Source organism: Artibeus jamaicensis, unplaced genomic scaffold, assembly GCF_021234435.1.
Source record: "Artibeus jamaicensis isolate MK-2021 breed Jamaican fruit bat unplaced genomic scaffold, CSHL_Jam_final scaffold_1689, whole genome shotgun sequence".
Taxonomy (NCBI): domain Eukaryota; kingdom Metazoa; phylum Chordata; class Mammalia; order Chiroptera; family Phyllostomidae; genus Artibeus; species Artibeus jamaicensis.
In genome coordinates this window covers 7,087,881-7,111,622 of record NW_026522029.1, presented here as the reverse complement: position 1 = coordinate 7,111,622, position 23,742 = coordinate 7,087,881, and the positions used below count along the sequence as shown (strand labels likewise).

At 42.9% G+C, this 23,742-nt stretch overlaps 1 protein-coding gene across 1 annotated transcript; it reads left to right on the top strand.

Annotated features, from left to right (window-relative positions):
- The first annotated feature begins 216 nt into the window (after positions 1-216).
- Positions 217-22,728, top strand: CD53 (CD53 molecule). Its single transcript, XM_037152466.2, has 8 exons — positions 217-342; positions 11,040-11,119; positions 11,964-12,152; positions 13,344-13,418; positions 13,952-14,047; positions 20,183-20,263; positions 21,013-21,096; positions 21,903-22,728. Exons 2-8 carry the CDS (start codon positions 11,057-11,059, stop codon positions 21,972-21,974), a joined length of 660 nt encoding a protein of 219 aa, XP_037008361.1. The 5' UTR covers positions 217-342; positions 11,040-11,056; the 3' UTR covers positions 21,975-22,728.
- Positions 22,729-23,742: the final 1,014 nt, after the last annotated feature.

Sequence of the window (23,742 nt, the reverse complement as noted above, 5' to 3'; positions counted from 1 at the left end):
CCCACGGTGCTCACAGATCAGTGCCTGAACCCACCTGGTCTTTGAGTTTTCCTGTGTTTCATAGAATCCAGCGTACGTATTTGGGTGGGTTGTGGGAGCAAGCTTCTAAAAAGCTGCAGGGGAAGAATTGCACCTCCGAGTGTGAAGAGGGCGGGCCCAGCCTAGCTTCCTCCCTCTCCTCCTCTGGGCTTCCTGTCGTCACAGCGTGATGACATTTATTCCCCCTCACTTCTCCCTTTACACACACAGTCTCAGACATCCTTGTTGCCAACCTTGCTGCAAACACCTTCTAGGATAAGCGTCACTTCTGCCTGAAGGACTGAGGAAAAGCACCTGCAGAAGGTAAGATTAGTGACATTTTAACCTGGGTTGAGAGCGGAGACCCAAACCACACAACGTGGGAGAAGGTATCTACTCAGGAGTCTCCACACACTTCTGTAGTCACCCTAAAGTCGCCTTCTCCTGTTTCACAAATATTGTGCAAGAAGGAAAAAGGTCAACAAGATCCCAGTAACCCTCAAGAGGCAATCTGGCCAGAAAGATTTTTAATTAACTGGGTTCTCATTATCTGATACCACTTTGGGTCAGGGCATTCTGTGCTTAAACTACTTCTGAACTTGAATTTCTGGGTGTGCTCCTGTCTGATGCCTGGAGCCTTCTATGAAAGATGAAGTTGGGGAGATGTTTCTATGTGCTCTGGTCTTTAAAAGATTGGTCTTGTGATTTTCAGGTGAAGAGAGAACCATTTCTAAATAGCCAGAGCCATTCAGAAAGTCAGCTGGGAGAGGAGGTCTTCCGCATGTGAGAAAATTTCAATAGTTAGTGACTTCCTTTAACCCACTAGAGAAAAGGACTGCTACAAATCACAGCTAGGAACACAGGATGTGCTCACTACCCATATTTCACATACTGAAAGGTAGGCATTTCTAAGGGCTACTTAGATGGGTTGTTTTCAGATGGCAGGAAGGGCATTGGGATCCTTACAGTTCCACCAAATAAGCTTATCCTTGGTGTACAAACCATGAATATGAGTAAATATGACTTGCACCAACCAATGAAATATAATATGGCAATGATTCCTAATTCATGCCCCGTAACTAAAGATTGGGACTCAAGGACTCAAAAAGTCACAGCCATGCTTTTGTCTTGGCTTTCTGTGACTGTCATACTGGCCTGGGTCATGACAGGGACTCTAGATCAGAGCTTTCTCCCTCCAGGACCTGTGAGAATTTCTCCTGGAGGGGACAGAAAAGTTCCCTAGGACCACAACCAATTACTTAACAGTGAAGGATGGGAATCTGGCTGAGGGCTCTAGATTCCCAAAGCTCTTCAGGGACTATTGAACCTTGAATTTAACCATAAAGACAAGTCTTTAAAAAAATAAAGTCGTTTAATAATCAGGAGTTAAGCACCTTCTGGGGCCAGACATTGTGCTTTGGAAGATACTGGTGGGGTGGGGGCAGAGTGGCAAGACAGGAGGTTATTTGTCCAGCAGATTGTCCAGCCCTTCAGGAACTCCCATGAGCTCAGTGATGTTAGACATGTATGTAAGTGCTTCAGAAAAACGTTGAGCAAAAGCAGAATCTTAGCTGCTGGCTGATGAAGAAGTATCGCTTTCTCAATTTCCACCAGAATCTGCACTGTTTTGAAATTGTGGTTGAATTGGAGCAGAGGCTGCGCTAAAACTTGATTTCCTGTGGTGTTTCCTGTGTGGGTGGTTAAGAATATCTAGCCTTTAAATGAAACGACCTTTCTACCCCCAACAAGGAATGATTCAAACCCCATCTCTTCACAATGACCACCACTGAAGGGACTCAGCTTTGGGAAGTGATGAGAGTTGTCACCTGGGAAGATCACACTCGGTGGTCTTGAGCTTCTGTGTCCTCAGTTTGACCTTTTACTGCTCAGAAGGCTCCAGACTCACTCCAGTGGCTGCTCATTGTGCTCAGTGCCAGGGACCGAGGATAACTGATGTGGTCACCCAATTCAGGGCGTGCATAGAGTCTAGCGTGGAGGACAGACACAAACATAACACACAAACACAACACAATGTCTTCTACAGTGAGTGGGAGAGTGTGCACAAAGTTTGGAGTTCAGGAGTGTGCCAAAGGTTCCCTGGGAGAGGGGGTGACTGCTTGAGTTCATTTTCAAAGAAGTATGAGTTTGCTGTGGAGACTGGAGTAATGGCATTCTAGACAGAAGACAGTGTATGCAAACTCAGAGATGTGTGAGCCCCTGGGTGTGTTAGAAAGGAGAGCAAGCAAGACTCAAATAGAACCAGCCACGGTTGCAGGACCACAGGAAGTGAAACTCCCTTTCTTACTTGGTTCTAGAGACCCAGCTTCTCAAAGTGGAAAGCAAGCTCACTAAGTTGGTGGGTCCTTAGCCTAGCCTTGGATGGGGCCACACCTGAGCTATCCACATGGCAGAACTGAGGGGATGTGGACTGAAATGAGGGGGAAGAGGCAGCTATTTTCCTCCCCGACCTAGATTGTGAGCTCTAGTAGAGTGAAGGGTGGGGCTTTGTGCGAGGTTACAGCCTCTCTCTCCTTCTCCCTCTCTCTCAGCTTCTGTGAGAATGCTGCAGCTTCAGGAAATGCTGTGTTGATTCCGTTACAGTGGTTTGGTTTATGTTCCTACATTAGTCAGTCCACAGCACTTCCTGTACCATGTGAGCATTGGATGTATGCAGACCACTCTGGGCCCACAGACTGGGCACTTGCTCTCAGGGAGGTCCAGGACCTAGTCGCCACTGCAGGTGCAGAACGCTGAAGCAAAGTCACCTGTGGAAACTAGTCAGCTATGTGCAGAGTGGGACTTTGGGGTGGCTGCTGGGCCACAGAAGCCAAGGATGGCAGCCAGAGCTCAGGTGATCAGCGTGGGTGGGCTGTGGGAAAGAGGGAGATGCTGTGTTTCCAAAGCCAAGGGTGGGCACTCAGAGTGGAGACCACGCATCCCTGTGTCAATACACAGAGGCGAGGCTGCTCTTCCTTCCCCATTTCTCAAGCACACCATGGACTTCCTAACCAAGCAGTAGCATTGGTATATCACATGTGTTGTTCAAGAATTGTGGTAAAGAAAAGATGCCACAGGGATACATTTCTAGAATCATTTAAAATAAGAGTGTTATATTCCAGGCGCTTGAGTTGCTCCTTAAAGAGAACTTGGAGATTGTTTCGGTTCAAATAAAGCAACTCATAGTAAGAGACCAATACATATTAGCTATTATAATATTCCAGTCGACTTTTCCGTTAAGGTGATGTGTCCAAAGTCATAAAATTTCTTATCTATTCAGAATATTTCCTGATTTCCTGTGGGATGCCCTTTCCTTCACACCACACTATCCTCCCCCTTTGTATGGACTTTCTATTAAAGAGCATCGTTAGACCATGTTCCTTGTTCCCATAAAGAAATTTCCTGTGCATCTTAACCTAAGCAAAATAAAAATATAATTCAATTACAAGCCCAATTGATCTGAAATCCATTTGTTTAATATATTTAATATCATATATTTAATATATATTTAACTTGTCAAACTTTTGTTTGATATTCCCTCTCTCAGAACTACCTGAGGAATAATGGGGAGAAAGGATTTTGACACCTCACATCTTTTGAAAATTGTTCAAGTAGATGTGGGCTCATGGCTTACCATTCATTCTATATCAGGAGTAAATAGAGGCATTAGAATTGTCCCATGGTGCCTTGGACTGTGTGGCTTAGTTGGTTGGGCGTCGTTCGGTAGAGCAAAGGGTTGTGTGTTCGATTCCAAGTCAGGGCCCCTGCCTGGGTTGCAGGTTTGGTCCCTGGAGGGGGGCAACCAATGGATGCTTCTCTCTCACATCAGTGTTTCTCTGCCCCTCTCTTGCTCCCTTCCCTTCCCTCTTTCTCAAAAATGAAAATCATAAGCTTGTCCTTGGTTGTCCTCAGTAGGATTAATAAAATAATAATAATTATTCCACAGTTTGTTCTTCTAAAAGAAGGTTCTATGGTAGAATCTCAGTCCTTTATACTCTCACGGACTTAGGTTGTCATGATTTTGAGATCAGAGTCTCTTAGACCTTTTACTCATATCCAACTCTTAAACTTTTTATTTTGATAAAAATTTCAAGCTTACAGAAAAGTTGTAAAAATTGTACCAAGAATTTCTGAACCCCCTTAACCCAGCTTTCCCAAATATTCACATTTTACCACACTTCCCTCACCTTTCCTGGGTTTTCCCAGTAGACAGCCTCCTTCCCTCTAAGTGACTGGGTGTGTTTTTTCCACAAACAAAAACATTCTCTCACACAACCACTTTACAGGGATCAAAACCAAGGAATCAACACACTGATGCGGTACTATTAACCATCTACAGATTTTATTCAGATTCCAGCAACTGCCCCGTTAATATTCTTTATAGAAAAAGGACATCGCTGATCACGTGTTGTTTTTGACTGTCGTGTCTCTTTCATTTCCTTTTATCTGCAATAGTTCCTGAGTCTTTCTTGGTATTTCATGACATTGACATCCTTGCAGAGTAGAAGCATGTTATCTTGTAGAATGTTCTTCTGTTTGGGTTTGCCTGATGTTCCCTCATGTCTGGATTCTGTTTGGTGAAACCTTTTATAGAACAGACATAGAAAACCCCACAAGAGTGGCTTTTCTTATCCCAGAGAGAGCCTTGCCCACACCAGGCACGCTGTGGACAGGCCCCTCGGACAGGAACCTTCTACCACAAAGTTCTCTGTATTTTTAGGGTGAGGAGAGAGAGCCTCATGTCAGCTGTGTAACAGCAGTAACCCTTCCTAATTTAGAGCGGCCTCTATGGGCTCTGTGACAGCAGACTGGCCTTGTTGGAAGGTCCCTGGCTCAGCTCAGTCACTGGAGGCATCGGCAATTTTCTGCCGAGCTGCTGTTATCTTGCTAAGCTTCCAAATGGTAGGCGATGAACCTCCAAAGTCATCTGGATTTGTCTACCTTCATTTTTTTCCTCTTCTCTTTGCTTTTTCTTTCATTCTTTCTTCTACAAATCCACCAAGACCTCTCCCCTGAGAGCAGCTTTGAAGGGAGAAAATTCCACCAGGCCACAATGTCAGGGAGGCATAAGCTGATGCTCTCATTCCTTTGACAAGGCGATAGAAAGAGGAGAGAACACATACAAGTTGATGGTTTTGTCCCATTTTAGCATCACCTCTCTTCCTACAAATGCTCATTACCCCCTGGAAGAGACGCGAATGCAGAACCCCGACCCCTCAGCCCCTGCTCACAGGGGCTCCTCCTGGGGGCTCAGCATTTCACAGCGAGTAAGCTGAGTTGGGAAGTGGGAGGCTCAAAACCGGAACCTGGGGCAGTGAAGGGAGCGTGGGCTTTGGGGCTGAACCACCTTGGCCGGTGTCCTGCCTTTGCTGGTCATCGGCTGCTTGATTTTGTGCCAGACCAAGCCTTGGATTTCCTGTTTGCAAAGCGGGCCTATTGACACCTAAGCTTCCCTGTTGACGTGAATGAGGGTTATAAGTAAGACATGTTTATGAAGGACTCAGCATTTTTCAGGGCTCGGTGAACTCTACCGTCTATCTAAATTTATTCTGACTAAAGGGCCTTAATTTGGGGACTCTCATAAACAACAAATTTTTCTTCCTGTTCAGGAAAAAGCTTTTCTTAAGCCCTTACTCTCCTTCCCTGACGAACCAAAGACCCCCACAGGTTCTGTGTGTAGGAAGGGACAGGAAGCCAGTGATTACGTGGCTGAACACCATGGTCTCTATATACATTGGCAAATAGATCTGTATGTGGAGAGAAATGTGTGTAGAGAACTGTCTGAAGATGCTCACCCAAAATATCCATGATTATCGCTGGGAGTGGGGGGTTTCAGAATTTATGCTTTCTTCTTCTTCTTACTTAATTGTGTGAATTTTTTTATGTAAAAGGACACACAAAACTTTTTAAAAGGAGTTCACAAAAAATGAAACAAGCAAAAGATTATAAAATACACCCCTGACATATTTTATTTCTGAAAATCTAGCAAGAACCCTTAGACATGAACAGGTAAGGAAGCTCTGAACTTGATCTTGTAGTCACTGTTTACTGAACTAAGCACTCTGGTGCTGAGCCATTCAGGAAATACGATCTCATTTAACCCTCAGAACACCCTGTGAGCCACATATGGATGTCACCATTTTAAAGATAAGGAAGCTTCACAAGTTAGAGAGGTTACACAACTAACCAAGGCTGCACTTCTGGTGTGTAGTACTGCCTGAGTTGGAACCTAGATCCGATTCATTCCATGATTTGTGCTTATCAGACAGCATTCCATGGAACAGTATGTTCCTGAGCTATAATCTTCAATACAAGAATAAGTTTGTATAACTATATAAGAAGACCTTCTCTTAGAGACCCACATGTAACAAATTTCTCAGAAGTCAGTCATTTAAAAAACTGTGTATTGTTTTCTGGTTTATTTACTTATATTTTTTAAAGATTTTATTTATTTATCTTTAGAGGGGAAGAGAAGGAGAGAGGGAGAGAAATATCAATGCATGGTTGCCTCTCATGCGTCCCCCGCTGGGAACTGGCCTGTGACCCAGGCATGTGCCCTGACTGAGAATTGAACCTCGATCTTTAGGTTTGCAGGCCCGTACTCAATCCACTGAGCTACACCAGCCAGGGCTTATGGTTTATTTTTATGTAACCCCATTTACTTCCAAGATTGTTTGACCACGGATTACTCTAACTCCCTATTGTTTGTTTGTTTGTATTAACATCTCATAAATATAACAGTCTGTGTAAACCACCTGCTGTCTTGCTGTGAGTCCAGACTCGTCTCTAAGTGTACATCAGATAAAGCTGGAGATCAAGGACTGGAAGTTTCTTGAAGCTTCTGTCCAACCTTAGCCAGTGCTAAACTAGATTAAATTCAAGACTAGATCAGATGCAGCTGCAATTACTGGTCAAAGAAAAGCGAGGGATTGAACTAGAAATCCACAAGACACTTTACCTGCCCAAGCTCTTCGTTTGGAGGAAACTAAAGGGTAACTTCATCTGTGGCCTCTGCGTTGAGCTGTGGGAGGTGGCCACAGCTGACTGCATATGAAGCACAGATTTTCCTGGAAGCTGATGTCAGGGGATTTCTTTACCGAGCCTGAGTCATGGGACTGGGTGTGCCGACTTTGACTGTGGAGGGCGTTGGAGCTTCCAGGCAGTTTCAGGGCTTCCAGGAGACCTGGAAGGGGTTGGCAGGGGCAAAGCTGTGGGAGCTCCATAACTGGCCAGTCACAGTGAAGAAGGGGAAGGGGGAGGGGGAGGGGGAGAAGGTGGGCATTCTCTTTGGATTAACACAAAAACTGGGGCCATCATTGCATGTGGTAATAGTAGTGATAATCTTCACCAAATGGGCAGCTGTTCTCCTTCAATTTGGGGTGAGTCTAAGTGGAAAATCAGAGAAGGAAGAGGTTCTTCTTCTTGTCTGTGAAGGAAAGAATCAGTGGGGATATTCCCAGGTTTGTGGGCACCTCCTTACTTGGGACTCTGTGAACAAGGAGGTTACGGGGACCTGAAGCAGGTGTCCCAGGATCCTAGGTTGTCGGGGAGGAAGTGACTCCAGGAGGCACATGGCCCCATTCCTTCTGTGTGAGTTCTTTGCCCGTGTCCAGAAGGTTAGTGTATTGGTAAAAACAGACCTCAAGCTAGAGGCTCCTGGCTCTGCAATGTCATGGTCTCTCCACACTCCAGATTATTGAGAGTCAATGAGGAAAATTCCAGTCATTTTTTCACTCAACAATCTTTTTTTTAGAGTAATCAGGTACTGTGCTAGGCCCTGAGGGTTCAAAGGTACGTAAACTAGCTTCTACCCTCACTGAGCTCACATTCCAGTGATGGAAGAGATAATTACACAGCAAAGAGCTTAGGGCAAGGACGCAGATGAACAGTCTTACAGGCAGGAAGATTAGACACAATCAGAGAAGGCTTCCTGGAAAAGTGACGAGATTATACAGCTAACCAAATTAAGGGGAGAGAAAGAGGAAAATTCCAGGAAAACACATGAGCAAAGGTAAGGAAGAAGGCATCGTGACAAGTATGCAGTGTTGCATGTTAGATTTCAAGGTGTAAGACAGGGACTGCTGCTCTGAGTTTGGAGAGATGGACAGGTGCAAATCAGGAAGCGCCTTTTGACATAGGTGCACATGCCTAACACAGCCCTACAGTCAAGAGAACAGTCATCAATCCCCAAAGGATATTGGTGGTCTTTTGTGACCCCGTTCTCCTGCCCCTCCTCCCTCCCCACTCTTCTTCAGGCTCATCCCCAAGCAGCGATTCATCTGCTTTCCACCACTAAAGGTTAGTTTTCATTTTCTAAAATGTTATGTAATTGGAATCATAGAGTATGTATGTTTCGTCTAGCTTCTTTCACTCGTCATAATTAATTCTGAGACTCCCCTATGCTGTAGCATGTGTCAACAGTTCATTTTTTTATTCCCGAGTGGTATACCATTGTACAGTTAGTTATATCACCGTTTATTTACCCACTCACCTACTGATGGGCCTTTGGGTGCCTTCCAGGTCTCGGCCATTGCAAATAAAGCTGCCATAAACGTTTCTTTACAAGTCTTTGTATGGACAGGTATTTTTGTTTTCCTTGGGTAAATGCCTCGGAGTATGATGGCTAGATCATGTCATAAGTGTTATCTTTCACTTTTTACAAAGCTGGCAAACTGTTTTTCAAAGTGGATAAACCCTCCTCCGTTCTCCCCAACAGTGTATGAGACTTGCACATGCTCGTCAACATTTGGCGTGGTTAGTCTTTTATGTTAGTCATACTAAGAGGTGGGCAGTGGCATCTCGTTGTGGTTTTAGTGGACTTTTCCTCAGTGACGACTGAAGTGAAGTATTTTTTCTGCTTACTTACTTGCCACATGTGTATCTTCTTTGGTGAAGCACCTGGTCAGATCTTTTGCCCATTTTTAAATGGGATTGTTTGCTTTCTTGTCATTGAGTTTTGAGAGTTGTCTGATGTTCTGTGACCTGCAAGCCATCATTTTGTACTTTGTACATTTTTTGGTTGTTTTAGGTAAGAGACTTGCACTTTCCCTGGTTTCAGTTTCTCATGGTCAACTATGGCCTGGAAATATGAAATGGAAAATTCCAGAAATAAACAATTCATACATTTTCAAAGGTGCACCATTGCCTTGGCTGGTGCGGCTCAGTAGATTGAGAGCCAGACTGTGAACCAAAGGGTTGCCGGTTGGATTCCCAGTCAGGGCACATGCTTGAATTGTGGGCCAGGTCCCCAGTAGGGGGTGCACGAGAGGCAACCAAACACTGATGTTTCTCTCCCTCTCTTTTTCCTTCTCCTCCCCTGTCTCTAAAAATAAATACTCTTTTTTAAAAGTAGTTCAAAAAATAAAATAAAATGCATGCCATTCTCATGGTGATGAACCCCTGCCTGAGATGTGACTTATCCCTTTGCCCGGGGTATTCACACTGTATATCCTACCTGTCTGTTCGTCTCTTAGTAGATCAACTGCCACAGCGCCATAGTGCTTGTGTTTAAGTGACTGTATCACAAGACCTATGTCATCTGCCTCTTTATGTTCCATCACACGTGCCCTGTGTCATCTCATAGCATCGCAGAAAGGAGAAGGGTGAATACAGTACAATTCAGGTATTTTCAGAGAGAGAGGCCATTTTAACACAGAAACTTTTATTACAGTATATTGTTACAATTGTTCTGTTTTAGTACGTTATTGTTGTTAGCCTCTTAGTGTGCCTAATTTTAAGTTAAACTTCATCATAGATATATGTATATAGAAAAAACACAGCACATATAGGGCTCGATATTAGCCAGGGTTTCAGGCATCCACTGGGGATCTTAGAACACAGCCCCTGAGGGTAAGGGGGGCAACTATACATCCAAATACACTCATAATCTCATTCACTGTATTTTAACTTGGTTAAAGTAATGATGAAGGATTAAGGATAATTTTGAGGGTCAAGGCAAGAAGGAAAGAAAAAGGACAAAGTAAAGGGAAAGAAAAACAGAAGGAAATAGACGTATTTGGCCGGCTCGATGGTGGAGAGCAGTCAGTCGTGGAAGAGAGGCGGCTCCTCAGACTCACTCATGGCCTGGACGAGCCACACCTCGGGGCTGAGTTGTGGGTGCTTGACACCGCAAAGAGACCACCATGGATTGTCCAAGCAACCTGTGCACCAGAAAAGGCATAATAGTTCTAATGGGGAAAGAACCCCAAATAACAGAATTTCTGTTTTACATATCAGTCTTGTGTGTAGTTTTAAAATAGGAGTCACTCCGTGAGCCCCAGTGCCTCTGAGAGAAATTATAAATTGTGTATCTGGATCTCTAGAACTGAGGACCAGACTTTGGATCCTGATGTCCTCATCAAGAACAGAATCCATTTTTTAAAAATTCGAGTCTCATTGCTCTCTCCTTTCTTTCTCCATTGGCTAGTTGTCGGCCATGTCCACTCTGCTGTAGGCTGGTATCTTCTTCCAGAGGCAGCTCAGTCATGGCTGCCTCTCCCATAGCACCGAGCACAAAACACTCTAAATGCTGTTCAGTGAATGAGCACCCAAGGCATAAGTGTGTCCCCGCACTTCCATGGGGAGAGATTTGCAGATGACATGTAGTATGTTGGTGCATCTCAGGGCATTTAAGGGTCAAGGCGCTGGCCGTGTCCACAGCTGACTGACCAGCCGGCCCCTGACCCCGGGGCTGCCTTCTGGAGTAGGTGCCCAGGCCCCAGTCCCTGAGCATTGGCTTGGTGTGTGTCACTGTGACTCACCCTCCCCTAAGAAGGGCTCCAGTCCTTAGTGCTAGAGTGCTTAATTCAATGTTAAGCATCCTTGGCTGGCATCCAAGATGAGCCCACTGGTACCTCACTTCAGAGACTATGAGAGCAGGGACTTTGGGGGAACTTCCCGGAGAAGAGTCATAGCTCAAAGTCAAGGTAAAGCTGGAGATCCTTGAATCCTGAACGTGTGCATCCTCTGAATCACCTTGCAGAACCAAGTCACTTACGTCATCTTCATTTCCTTCCACTTTTTAGCCCAAGAATACCCCAGAATGGGCATGAGTAGTTTGAAATTGCTGAAGTATGTCCTGTTTTTCTTCAACTTGGTCTTTTGGGTAAGTGAGTCTCTTCTGAGCTCACCTCTCCCCAGGTAAGTTCTACTTCTCTCCCTTCACTAAGAGCGTTATGGGAGGTGCATTTGTGCACGCCTGTGTCTCAGGCAGTCTACACAGCCAAAGGAGAAGGGAATAATGCTTGCCTCCCCTCTTCACATCCTGCCACAGTATAACCTGGCAAAATTGAAAGGTACCAGTGCAGTTATTTATGGGGATACTGCTTCTCTCTCTGGGGACTCCAGGTAATTATGGCTCACTGCTGACATCTATGGGTAAGAAACCCGAGACTTGAAACTCTGTTGAGCACCTCTTTTTTTCTAGCTTTTACCTGCCCCCCTGGATGTCTTGGGAGAGTAACTAGTTGAAAGATTAAGCCACCTTTTCTGGGGATGTTTCACCGTACCTAATTTAGCAGTTGAATTTCATATATAGGATGAGTCGGTACTTGTGTTTCTATGCAAACGTTCTTAGAAGTTGGCTCCTCCAGTTTCCTGCTGAGCAACATGAACTTCTGAAACAGAGCACGTCCCCTACCCTCATCTGCGGTTGTGGTTTCCAAAGGGAAGACCACGTGGAAGCAGTTGAGGTCAAGGAGTAGGGATCTGAAGCATGGGGATACGGTGTTCCTCACAGCCCGGGCTTCCCCTTATATCTGGTACGGGTAGGATGAGGCATGAGGGACATCACACCTTTTCTAGGTGCGTGGGGAAAGCTAGGCAGAGAGGCCGTTCAGCAGAATCTCGAGAGCGCCAATGGGGAAGAGTGATTCTAATCTCAAGGAAGCAAGGATATGAGATGTTGAAGGACCATGCTTTACCTCACAATGTGTGATTCTTCCTTTCAGTTCTGTGGCTGCTGCATTCTGGGCTTTGGGATATACTTCCTGGTCCACAACAAATTCGGGGTACTGTTCCATAACCTGCCCTCCCTCACGCTGGGCAATGTGCTTGTCATCGTGGGCTCCATTATCATGGTGGTTGCTTTCCTGGGCTGCATGGGCTCCATCAAGGAGAACAAGTGCCTGCTTATGTCGGTGAGTCTCTCACAGATGTGGTGCCCTATGGCAGGAGTGGGGGGGTGGGGCATGAAGGCTGAAGGCCCAGGCAAGACGTGTTTCGGCAGCTCACCTGTGGGCACAGGAAAATCAGAGGAACATAGGATTGGCATCTTCCTAAATCCTCCTCACGTCAATTGGCATTTTCAGAATCTGACTCAGAGTCACTAACTAATGGAAAATCTAGTCTCTAGATTCTTCTGAGTGCTGTGTTCCTCCTTAAGTGGGAGGGATTGCTTCCCTATCTCATATCTGTACGAGATATGCCACCTCGTGACTGACCTGATTTGGGAGAGGGCCTAGGCTACAGCCAGAGGTCTAACGTGAGGGGAGCCAGAGCTTTTCAGTCGTCCAGCTCTACCTCTCCTGAGAAGCCTGTATGTTCAGCTTTTGCCTCTAAGCTCTAAGAAAGAAGAGCCCCTAGTGTCTAGTGTGCCCAGAACAGAGCTTGGTATGGGTTACCAATGGCCTTCGTTCTTCCTTAAGTCATTTGGTTAATGTTCTTCCCCTTATGGGTCAACTCTTAGACCGAGAGTTGAGACAGAACGAGAAAGCCCCTCTCCTCAGCTAGCTCCCAGACTAATGGCAAGAGGTGGAAGATAGCAGGGGAAAAGGTTTTAATTCATGTTAGGGCAAAAAGGTAAAGGAGAGGGAATGAGTGAAAATGTGTTTTCTGTTCTGTGTGATTAACATAAAGGGACGAAACATCTAAAGGTGAAGATAAATATGAAGTAGAATCATCCTTAGAGGTTCTAATGCATATTCTCCCCATCTGCCCCAATTGCTCTGCTCGTGCAGAAAGGACCAGGCCCCAGACTCGAAAGGCATTGGTCTTTTGCTCGATTGTTTTGGTGGGCTGATGCCCAAATTGTTTCATTGACCCAACAATGGAATTGCATATACATTATGTACACGGAGCCCAGTAGACACGTGGGGAGGAAAACCAACGTTAGAAGACAGCTGATCTACCCACTACAGCCTTGGGGCCCAGCTGTGGGAAAATAATACTCATTCCTCATAAAACAAGAGAAGGCGTATGAAGGCCCATGCAGGCAGCAGCAGGCACCTGCTGCACTTGTGCAGAGATGTACCTGGGTGCTCCCAGGATGCAGTGGGAATGGGGGAGGACCTGGGATCCCTGCTGTGAGCATGCCTCTGCTTTGCCCCCAGTTCTTTGTCCTGCTGCTGATCATCCTCCTTGCTGAGGTGACCTTGGCCATCCTGCTCTTCATGTATGAACAGAACGTAAGTTATACAGGACACAACTCATTGTCACACTATGGGGAATGGGGTATGGGCTGTGGAAAAGTGCGCATAAAATAAGTCTTACAGTAAGAGGTAGAAGCCAGGTGGAAGGATAGAGGGAAGAGATCAATCATAATTAGGGAGGCAAAACTTTGTGAAGGATGTTGCATTTGTGTGATTCTTTGAAGAGTAAGTGGGAAGAACAGTAAAAGCAGGTTTATTTCACTTTTTTCCTATTCACTTTTCTCCATGTGTCTGGCAATACAGATACCTGTCCCGGCGCCTGAAGGAGCCCAGGCTTCAACTGTCCCTTTTTCTCTTTTGTGAAACCCAAGTTCTGGAAGCACAAGAGGCCACTGTGGGCTTCTTCCCAGAAAAATGTCCAGAATGTCCCTCCTTCCCTTCCTTAGCTCTGATGAGACCATTTGGAAGGGAGTAGCAAATGGGACCACTCACCTGTACTAGAAATTCCTTGTTCCTTGAACTCACCTGCTTTCTCTAATGTCTCCTCTGCTGGCCTGTACCCTGTGCAGCTGGATCGCTCTGTGACTGAGGGCCTGAGCGACAGCATCCAGCGATATCACTCGGACAACAGCACCAGGGAGGCGTGGGACTCCATCCAGAAATTTGTGAGTACAGGTGGGATCCTCCCTAGCTCAACCCTCACTTAATTTTCCAACCTCTGTCTCTGGCAGCTCCAAGGGACTTCCTTTCCTGAAAGTCTCAGAATCTAAAGTCGCCGGTCCCCAGGTCCAGAGTATGCCCGGCTGTCACAAACGGGAGAGACAGGAACTGGTGTGATTGGTACCACGTTGTTTATGTTCTCTGTCATCCTTCACCAAATTAGATAGGCTCATTGTTGAAGCTCTACTAAGGAAGATCTAAACGTGTCATGCTGGAATAGTTGTGCATTTTCCAAAATTCTTCTGAGAACAGAAATTACGGAATACAAGAAGTCTCTTGAATTCCTGAGTAGCCCAAATCCTGCTTTGCTACCTAGCTCCCCAGACGCCCATTTCTCATGTCCCCTCCCCACCCACAAATATACACAAGACTCAGGGGACCAGCCTGACACTGGCAGAGTCCACGTCAAACACGGTGCCATGTGGAGCCACCCAGGGCTCTGCCATGCCTGCTCAGAGTGGAGAAAACACAACACCGGAAGTAGAGCCAGACCAGGACTGGGTTGCCTCGGGACAGGCACCGAACCCCTCGGAATCCCTGATTCTTTATTTTCCAATTCAGTTTAGAAGACTTTGTACTACAGAGTTGTCTGGCATACCTAAACATAAAGAGAGTAATAGTGAAATGGATCCCTAGGTACCTATCACTTAGCTTCAACAGTTAATATTCTGCCAATGTGTCAGCAAATCCCGTGTCAGTTTTTTTTTTTTTTTGCTAGAATGAAATAAAGTAAATACTAGATGTTATGTCATCTTGCCCACTAAATACAATAACCTCTTTTTTTAAGAAGACAATATTTTAGAGAAGTTTTAGGTTTATAACAAGACAGAGAGAGGTGCAGAGACTTGCCATATACCCCCTGACCCCACACATGTGCAGTGTTCCCTCTTATCAATATCATTCATCAGAATAATTCCTTTTTTTTTTTTTTTTTACCAAGGATCAATCCACATTTATAGATAATTATCACCCAAAGTCTACAGTTTACATTAGAGTTCACTCTCAGTGTTGTACATTCTATGGGTTTGGACAAATGTAAAATGACGTGTATCCATCGTTATAAATTATACAAAGTAGTTTCATTGCCCTAAACGCCCTCTGTGCTCTGCCTGTTTATTCCCATCCTTGTCAACCAGAGATCTGTTCACTGTCTCCATAGCTTTGCCTTTTTCAGAATGTCATGTAGTTGGAATCATAGGGCATGTAGCCTTTTTAAACTGGCTTCTTTCACTTGGTAACAATATGCATTTAAGTTTCCTCCATGTCTGCCCGTGGCTTCATAGTTTATTTCTTTTCAGCTCTGAATAATATTCCATAGTCTAGATATACCACAGTTTATTTATCCATTTATCTGTTTGTTGCTTTCAAGTTTTGGCAAATATGAATAAAGCTGCTATAAACAATCATGAGCAAATTTTTTGCGTGGGTTTAAGTTTTCAACTCCTTTGAATAAATACCAAGGAGCATGATTGCTGGATCACATGGTAAGAGTATGTTTAGTTTATAAAAGTCTCCCAAAGTGTCTGTACCATTGTGCATTCTTACCAACAGTGTATTAAAGTTCTTCTTGCTTCATATCCCCACCAGCACTTATGTCAGGGGTCCAGATTTTGACTCTTCTCATAGGAGAGTAGTGATATTGCATGGTTTTAATTTGCAAATCCCGGGTGACATATGATATTAAAAATCTTTTCATATACTTATGTGTCATCTGTGGGTCATTTTGGTGGGGTGTCTGTTTAGGTCTCAGGCTCACTATATAACCAGTATGTGTTCTTACTGTTGAGTTTTCAGGGTTTTTTGTATGTGTATATTTCGGTAACTGTCATTTTTCAGATGTGTCTTTTGATAATACTTTCTCCCAGTCGGTGGCTTGTTTTCTAATTTTTTTGATACTGGCTTTTGCAGAGCAGAAGTTTTTAATTTTAATAAAGTTCAGCTTATCATTTATCTCTTTCATGAATTGTGTCTTTGGTGTTGTTTCTAAAAATGTATCTCCATAATCAAGGTCATCTAGGTTTTCTCCTATATTATCTTCTAGGAGTTTTATAGTTTGTGTTTTACATTTAGGTCTACAATTCATCTTGAGTTAGTTTCTGAGAGGTGTGTAAGGTCTCTGTTTAAATTTTTCTTCTTTTTAACTTATGGTTCGCTGTTCTGGCACCAATTGTTGATGATACTATCTTTCTCCATTGTATTGCCTTTGATCCTTTGTCAAAGATTGGTTGACTATATGTATGTGGGCCTATTTCTGGGCTCTCTGTTCTGTCCCATTGATCTAGTTGTCTCTTCCTTTGCCCATACCACACTGTCATAATTACTGTAGCTTTAGAGTAGATCTTGGGGTTAGGTAACATTAGTTCTCCAGTGTGGGGGTGACCTCTCCTCGAGTCCCCCTGGTGCCACGGACACACATGAGTGAAAAATATGTGACCGAGACAAGATGAGATCTGTTTGGGGAGGGGGCGTGGGCTGTGGTCAGTTTCTCAGGGGAGACAAACGCCAGCAGCAGCCAGTTTCTCTGAGGAGAAAAAGGCCCCCCAGGGCCCTCTTCCGTAGCCTTTTACTGGGTTATAATACACTGGAATACAGGGCAACAAGGATCAAATAGCAGATAACATTACAAAGAAATCTGAGGGATTACTATGAGTCAGTGTCTGTCAGGAAGAGAGTTGCAGAAACTTTGGGAGACATACTCATTTCCTCTCAGACCCTTATCATATGAATGAAAGCACTCTTAGCAGAGCAGATTTCACAGGTTTATCAGTAAGTCTTTGTGATACCAGATTTTCCCCAGGACACGCTCTAGCAAGGCAAGGAGCTGCACCTCTCCCCAATAGGTATTCAGGCTTAAGGGGATTAGAGCCAGGAAGTGCTTCTCCCAGAGGACATGGGGACTCAGGCTTTCTCAAAGCCGGGGGGGGGGGGGGGGAGAGAGTCCATTGCTCTTTGTTGCAGCCCCCTGAGTCCTTCCATGAAGGCCTCCCAAGTGATCAAGTCTGGCTTAGGTTGCCCCCCGCTGTGAGGGGTCTTACCCGTCATTGACTTCCAACCAAGCTTTGGGGGCAGGGAGAGGAACTGAGGCAGTGTTTGCTATCAGAGACAGGCTTTGTCTCCTGAGGCTGGCATTCCAAAGGTCGTCTCTCACCCTTAGCCACAAGGGGTAGAGATACAATTCTTAAAATCCAGCAGAGTGGTCTACAACACTCCAGCTTTGTTTTTTTCCTTTAATATTGTGTTGATTCTCCTAGGTCTTGTGTCTCTCTATATAAACTTTAGAATCAGTTGGTCAACATCTATAAAAAACTTACTGGGATTTTGATTGGGATTGCATTGAATCTGTAGATCAAGTTGTGAAGAACTGACATCTTGGCAATATTGACATCTTCCTATCCATGAACATGGGATATCTCTCCATTTACTTAGTTTTTTAATTTTGTTTATCAGAGTATTGTAGTTTTCTTCATATAGATCTTGTGTATATTTTGTTAGATTCATACCTAAGCATTTTATTTCAGTGGGGGTGGTACCAATCTATTGTGTTTTTAAGGTCAAACTCTACTTATTCATTGTCGGCATATAGGGAAGCAATAGAATTTTACATATTAACCTTGTATCCTATGACCTTGCTAGAATTTCTTATTAGTTCCAGGAGTTTTATGTTGATTCTTTTGAATTTTATTCAAAATTCTTTTGAGTTTTATGTTGATTCTTTTGAATTTTATTATGATCATAGATGATCATATCACCTGTGAACAAAACCAGTTTTATGTTTTCCTTTCAATACGTATACTTTTCTTTTTCTTGCCTTATTGCATTAACAAGGACTTCAGGGTGATGTTTAAAAGAAGTGACTTGTACCTGATCTTAATGCGAAACTTCAAGTTTTCACCATTAAAAATGATGTTAACTTGGCTTTTGTAAATTGTTTTTTTAAGAAAATTCCCTTCTATTCTAACTGTAAAGGTTTTTTTTTTCTTGAATTATGAATGGATGTTGGGTTTTGTCAAATGCTTTTTCTGCATCTGTTGAGATAATTGTGTGATTTTTCTACTTTAGTCTTTTGATGCAACTGATAATATTAATTGATTTCCAATGTTGAACCAGTCTTAGTTCAATTTTATTGTAATGAGAACACTTAACATGAGACGTACCTTAACAATTTTTAAACAATTCATTCTTTTTGACTATATGTATAATGTTGTACAGATGATCTCTAGAGGTTATTTATTTATTTATTTTTAAATTTTATTTAGTTATTTTTCAAGTACAGTTTTTTGTCTATTTTTCCCATCCCAGCCTCCCCCAGAGGTTATTTATTTTTAAATGTTGAACCAGCCTTTCATACTTTTAAAAAATTAAATATATTAATATTTTATTGAGTTTTTACATCTACATATACAAGAGACATTGGTGTTTAGATTTATTTTCTTGTAATGTCTTTGTCTGGTTTTGGTATTAGGGTAATAATGACCTCATAAAATGAGTAAAGAAGTATTTGCTCTGCTTTTATCCTCTGAAAGAGATTGTAGACAGTTGGTATAATTTCTTCATAAAATGTTTGGCAAAATTTTCCAGAGAATCTGTCTGGGCCTGGTTATTTCTGGTTTGGAAGGTTATATATTATTGATTCTATTTCTTTAATAGATGTAACCCTATTCAAATAATCTATTTCTTCTTGTATGAGTTTGGCAGATTGTGTTTTACAAGGAATTGGCCCATTTCATCTAAGTTATCAAATTTTTTAGCATAGGGTTGCTCATAGTATTTTTTTATCATCCTTTTAATTTGATTGGTTGTGTTGCCCTCTCTTTCATTCTGATATAGTCATTTGTGTCTTCTCTCTTTTTTTTTTTTCTTATTTAGCTTGGCTAGAAACTGATAAATTTACTGATTTTTTTTGAGAACCACCTTTTGGTTTTGTTTACTTTATTAATCTCTTGTTTTTAATATCATAGATTTCTGCTGTAATTTTTGTCACTTCTTTTCTTCTACTTACTTTAGATTTAATTTGCTCTTCTTTTTCCAGTTTCCTAAAGTGGACTTAGATTATTGATTTTAGATGTTTCTTCTTTTCTAATATTTTCCTTTGGTGTAATAAATTTCTTTCTAAGCACTGCTTTTGCTGCATCCCACAAATTTTTTTAAGTTGTGTTTTCATTTTTATTTACTCAAAATACTTTTAAATTTCTCCTGAGATCTTTTTTGACCATGTGTTCTTTAGAAGAGTGTTTAGAAGAGTGTTTAGACTTCATGTAAAATAACTTCTTTTTAATACACCTAAAATTTTTAAATAATTTCTTAATATCACAAATAAATGGTCTACGATTAAATTACTTTAAAACAACTGTATTTGAACATCAATTAAAAATACTAATATAATCAGTTAAACAATTACTTTAAAACATTAGTTTTAATTCATTTCTACAAATTAAGATCCAAACAGGGTCCACTTGTTTTTTGGATGGTATGTCTCTCTGAATGTTTAAAAATTTATAATAGTATCCATCTTTGTTCATTCTGTGTACTTGTGAAAAGACATTAGGTTGAATATTATATAGAATTCCCCACATTCTGGGTCTAGCTGTTTGCTTCCTCAAGGCATTTCACTCTCAGAGAGTCTATCTCCATACTTGTGAACTGGAAGCTTGATGCAGGTTCCATTTGCGATGAGATACAACAGGAAATTTCTGGTATTTCCTCCTACATCATGCAAACAGGCAGATGTCTGAGTGCCCTCCCTGCTGTGATCTTAAGACTGGGTAGTGTGTCTAGGTGTGGTGAGCCTGATCCCTCCATGACAAAGTCCTCTTTACAGATCAGAAGAAATTCAGGTCAAATTCTTCTGATCTGTAAAGTGGGAATAAACTAAACATACCCAATCTACTTTAGGGAGTCTTTGGGAGTGAAACAGTATAATGGATTTGAAAGCACTTTGTTCTCAGGAGCTATAGTTGTCAGCCCAATTCTGGATTTTCTGCTATATAGTAGATGGGAGGGGCCCCCTTTCCTCCAAGATGCATAGTTTTCATTCCGTTGACTTTCTAATAACCACATTTTGGGGGGGTTTTGGCTTTCAGCTGCACTGTTGTGGTATAAATGGCACACAAAATTGGCCCAAAGGCCCACCAGCTTCTTGCCCTTCAGATCCACGTGCTGAGGTAATTTTTTTTGGCAAATTTTCTGTTATTGGCTTCTGTAATTGGATATTTAATGACCTTACATGTTCCAGTCATATAGGACCCAGTCCTCCCCGCCAGAAACAGAGGACCTTGGACAAAATAGAGACCAGGGAGACAACCTGGGTAACTAGACAAATCGGGAGAAAAAAGCACAAACAACAAAATCATTTAGATTAGAGATATCATTAAGACCATTGCTGCCCTAAATTATTACTTGTGAGGGGGAAAGTTTATGTGATAGTGGCAAAGGGTTATGTCTAGATTTTTCTTGAACAAGAAGCAGGTCTTTGTGGTTGAAAGTGAAAGCTGTGAGGCTGAGGTTGGAAAGCTTCTCCCACAACCTGTTTCTCTGTCCTCCTTCCTTGGAGTCGGCAGAATCCAGCCCCTTACTGAAATAAATGCTAAGTGAAGGAGTGAGGATTTGGGGGAGAGGGGGTTGGTGGAATGGGGGAAAAAAACCTGCTCACATAATGTGGACTTCCAGACTAGGCCCAGAGAAGTCAAAGTCATCTTCCAACTCGACCAAGTCCTTAAGGTCCTGTTACCCCATATTACACACTCTTGCAGTTGTTTTGGAATCTCTGGAATTTTGTAGGTGTCTGAAGAAAGAATAGGACACCTATCAACCAGCAACTGCCCTGGAACTTAATACAAACTACCTTCCCCAATAAGCCTCTTGATAGAGTTGATAATATAGTTGTATCATTTACATGTATAATTTGTTCTAGGGTTGCTATAAGAAAGCAACAGTGTGGTTCCAGTCCAACTTCCTGTATATCGGCATTGTCACTATCTGCGTATGCGTGATCCAGGTAAGAGCTTAACCACAGGACCAGTTCAAGGGTTAAATGATTTAAGTCATATGTGGTTTTAGAGGAGTACCAGTTACATGATACGTGCTCAATAATGTAAGCTCCCAGTCAAGTAGTAAACAATGTCATTACCAGTTGCAGGCACAGAGACAATATGATGCAAGTTCTATCTGGTCACTTTAACCTCAAGAGAAAAGCCTGTGATATACAAAAAATTTCACTGGGAAAATTGGCTTCGTATGCTAAGCAGGAGTTGGTGATGAAAATTATAATCAAGTTCCTCGTTTCTCTGCTTAGTTTGACATATCAGGAATCAATTGTGGGTAGTTTTGTGTTCTTTTTCACAACGTGATATTTCTATCATTTTCATACCCAAATGTTTGGGATATTGCACAGAGTAGCTAATACTTAATCAAGGAGCTCAGAAAAAAATTTTTTTTTTCTGCTTGGGAACCAAGGAGGCCTGGAGCATGAGCAGAGATGACTCACTGCCTGAAGTGTTGCCTTGTGCAGAATGTGCCTGTTCCAGCAGCCGGGCTGCTTAAGCCTTCTCAAGGATTTCTTAAGGAGACAGGAGATGTATCAATACTTCATACTCTGCTGTCCTGCCATCATCACTCCACTTGTCTCCCCACTGCCATTTTAAATCTAAAGGAGAAAACATCTGAGCAGGAATTGAATGGGATGGCAGGAAGGGTGATCTCAGTGTAATAAATACTTTCTTTTACTTTGGGGCTGATCACAGAGGTTGTGAGAGGGATGACCACTCCTATAAAGATCTCATATTTTCCCAATTTTTTCATCAGGTGTTGGGGATGTCCTTTGCGCTGACTCTGAACTGCCAGATTGATAAAACAAGCCAGGCCCTTGGGCTGTGACCTGCTACTGCCTCTGCTGAAAACATGTGTTTCATCTCTGGATATCCAAAACCACCTACGGCATGAAGGCCTGATGATCGCCTTCCAGATTGACATCTTTGTCCCCCTCTCACCTCTTCCCTGTTTTGGTCCCTGTCTCACACAACCAGAGGAGAGGGTGTTGGCCAGGCACTTCCCATCTCAGGAAGCAAGATATCATTCACCCATACTCATGGTGGCAGTCATGTCACTCAAAGCAGTGACACGAATACTTGAACATTTTTCAGACACAAGAGACCAAGAGAACCTGTGGCGCTAATAGCTCACGATCAAAGGATGGGTCTGGGACTTAAATTTTTACATCTTCCCATTGGCAAACAAGTTTCTTGTCTCTGAATCAAGCAAGAGACAAGCGAAAGGGACCTCTGGAGCCTGACCTGCTAGATCATTGTCATCACCCTATTTCCTTTAGACGGAGGGTCTTGGCTACAGAAATGATGGAGTACTTCTCCGAACAGTGAGGTTTCACTTCAATCTCTTATTCATTTATTCTGTCTTTCCAGAGGCAACTACCCAATTATTCATATGCAGGCTTCGGCCAAAATCTTAGCCTCTGATTCTCATAACTGTGGAGGAGCTCAGCAGGAGCAGTATCTCTTGTGGTTCAGTTGATGATCACATTCAGAAGAGTCATGATGTTATTTCTTTATCACATAAGGTTTTTGTAAATGTACTATTTTAGCTCTTTAATAAATAAAACAGCATATGATCTCTATCACTACGTTCCCATTGTAATATCTCAAACACACATTTCATGACTCAGACTGATTGCCAGCAAGTCAGGACTATTAGTTATCTATGGCTGCATAACAAATTGCCCCAAAAGTTAGTGGCTGAGAATAACAGACGTTATCTCACAGTGTCTGTGGGCCATGAATCTGGGAGAAGCTTAGCTGGCAGGTCCTGGTCTGTGATCTCTCTTTTGACGACAGTCAACATGTCAGCCACGGCTGCAGTCATTTCAAGGCTCACCCAGAAGGGGATTCACTTTCAAACTCTGCCACTTGGCTCGTGGGAGGCAGCAGTTCTTTGCCACATGCGTGTTTCCACAGGGCTGCCATATGACGTGACAGCAGGCTTTCCGCACAGCAAGACATTCAAGAGAGATTGTGAAATGCAGCACCCAAAACAAGCCATAGCCCTTTCGTAACCTAATTCAGAAGTGCCATCACTTCACATAATGTTCCCTACTTCCATCCACGCTGTTGTGAAGGGTCAGAGCTCCTTCTTTCTTTCTGCTGCATAGTATTCCATTGTGTGAATGTTCCATAGTGTTTTTATCCACTCATTTACTGGTGGGTACTTGAACAACAATTAAAAAATTAAAAATTAAAAACCAGAAGTGCCATCACAACACTTCTGCCATATTCTACTCCTTACAAGTAAGTTGAAAAGCTCAACCCACCCTCAGGGAAGAGATAACGTGAAGGTGTGGATATTCTGGGGTGGAAATCACTGGGGGCTATCCCAGAGTTGGCCAACCATACTTGTTGGATCAAGAGAAGCTGAATTGAATTGTTTATAAGCTGAATTAAATTATCTATGTGATAATCACATTTCGTAAAGCAAACGCTAAGAACCAAAGGGAAGGATGTAAAAGAGAGATGCAAGAATTGGTTTCCATTCTCAAGTGTTGTGTAGGATCTTCCCACTTCTCTTTAACAGAAATTGGTCATTTTAGTGGTAGTTTATAGGGAAACCTACCTCATTGTTTGCACTTTCCTGAGGC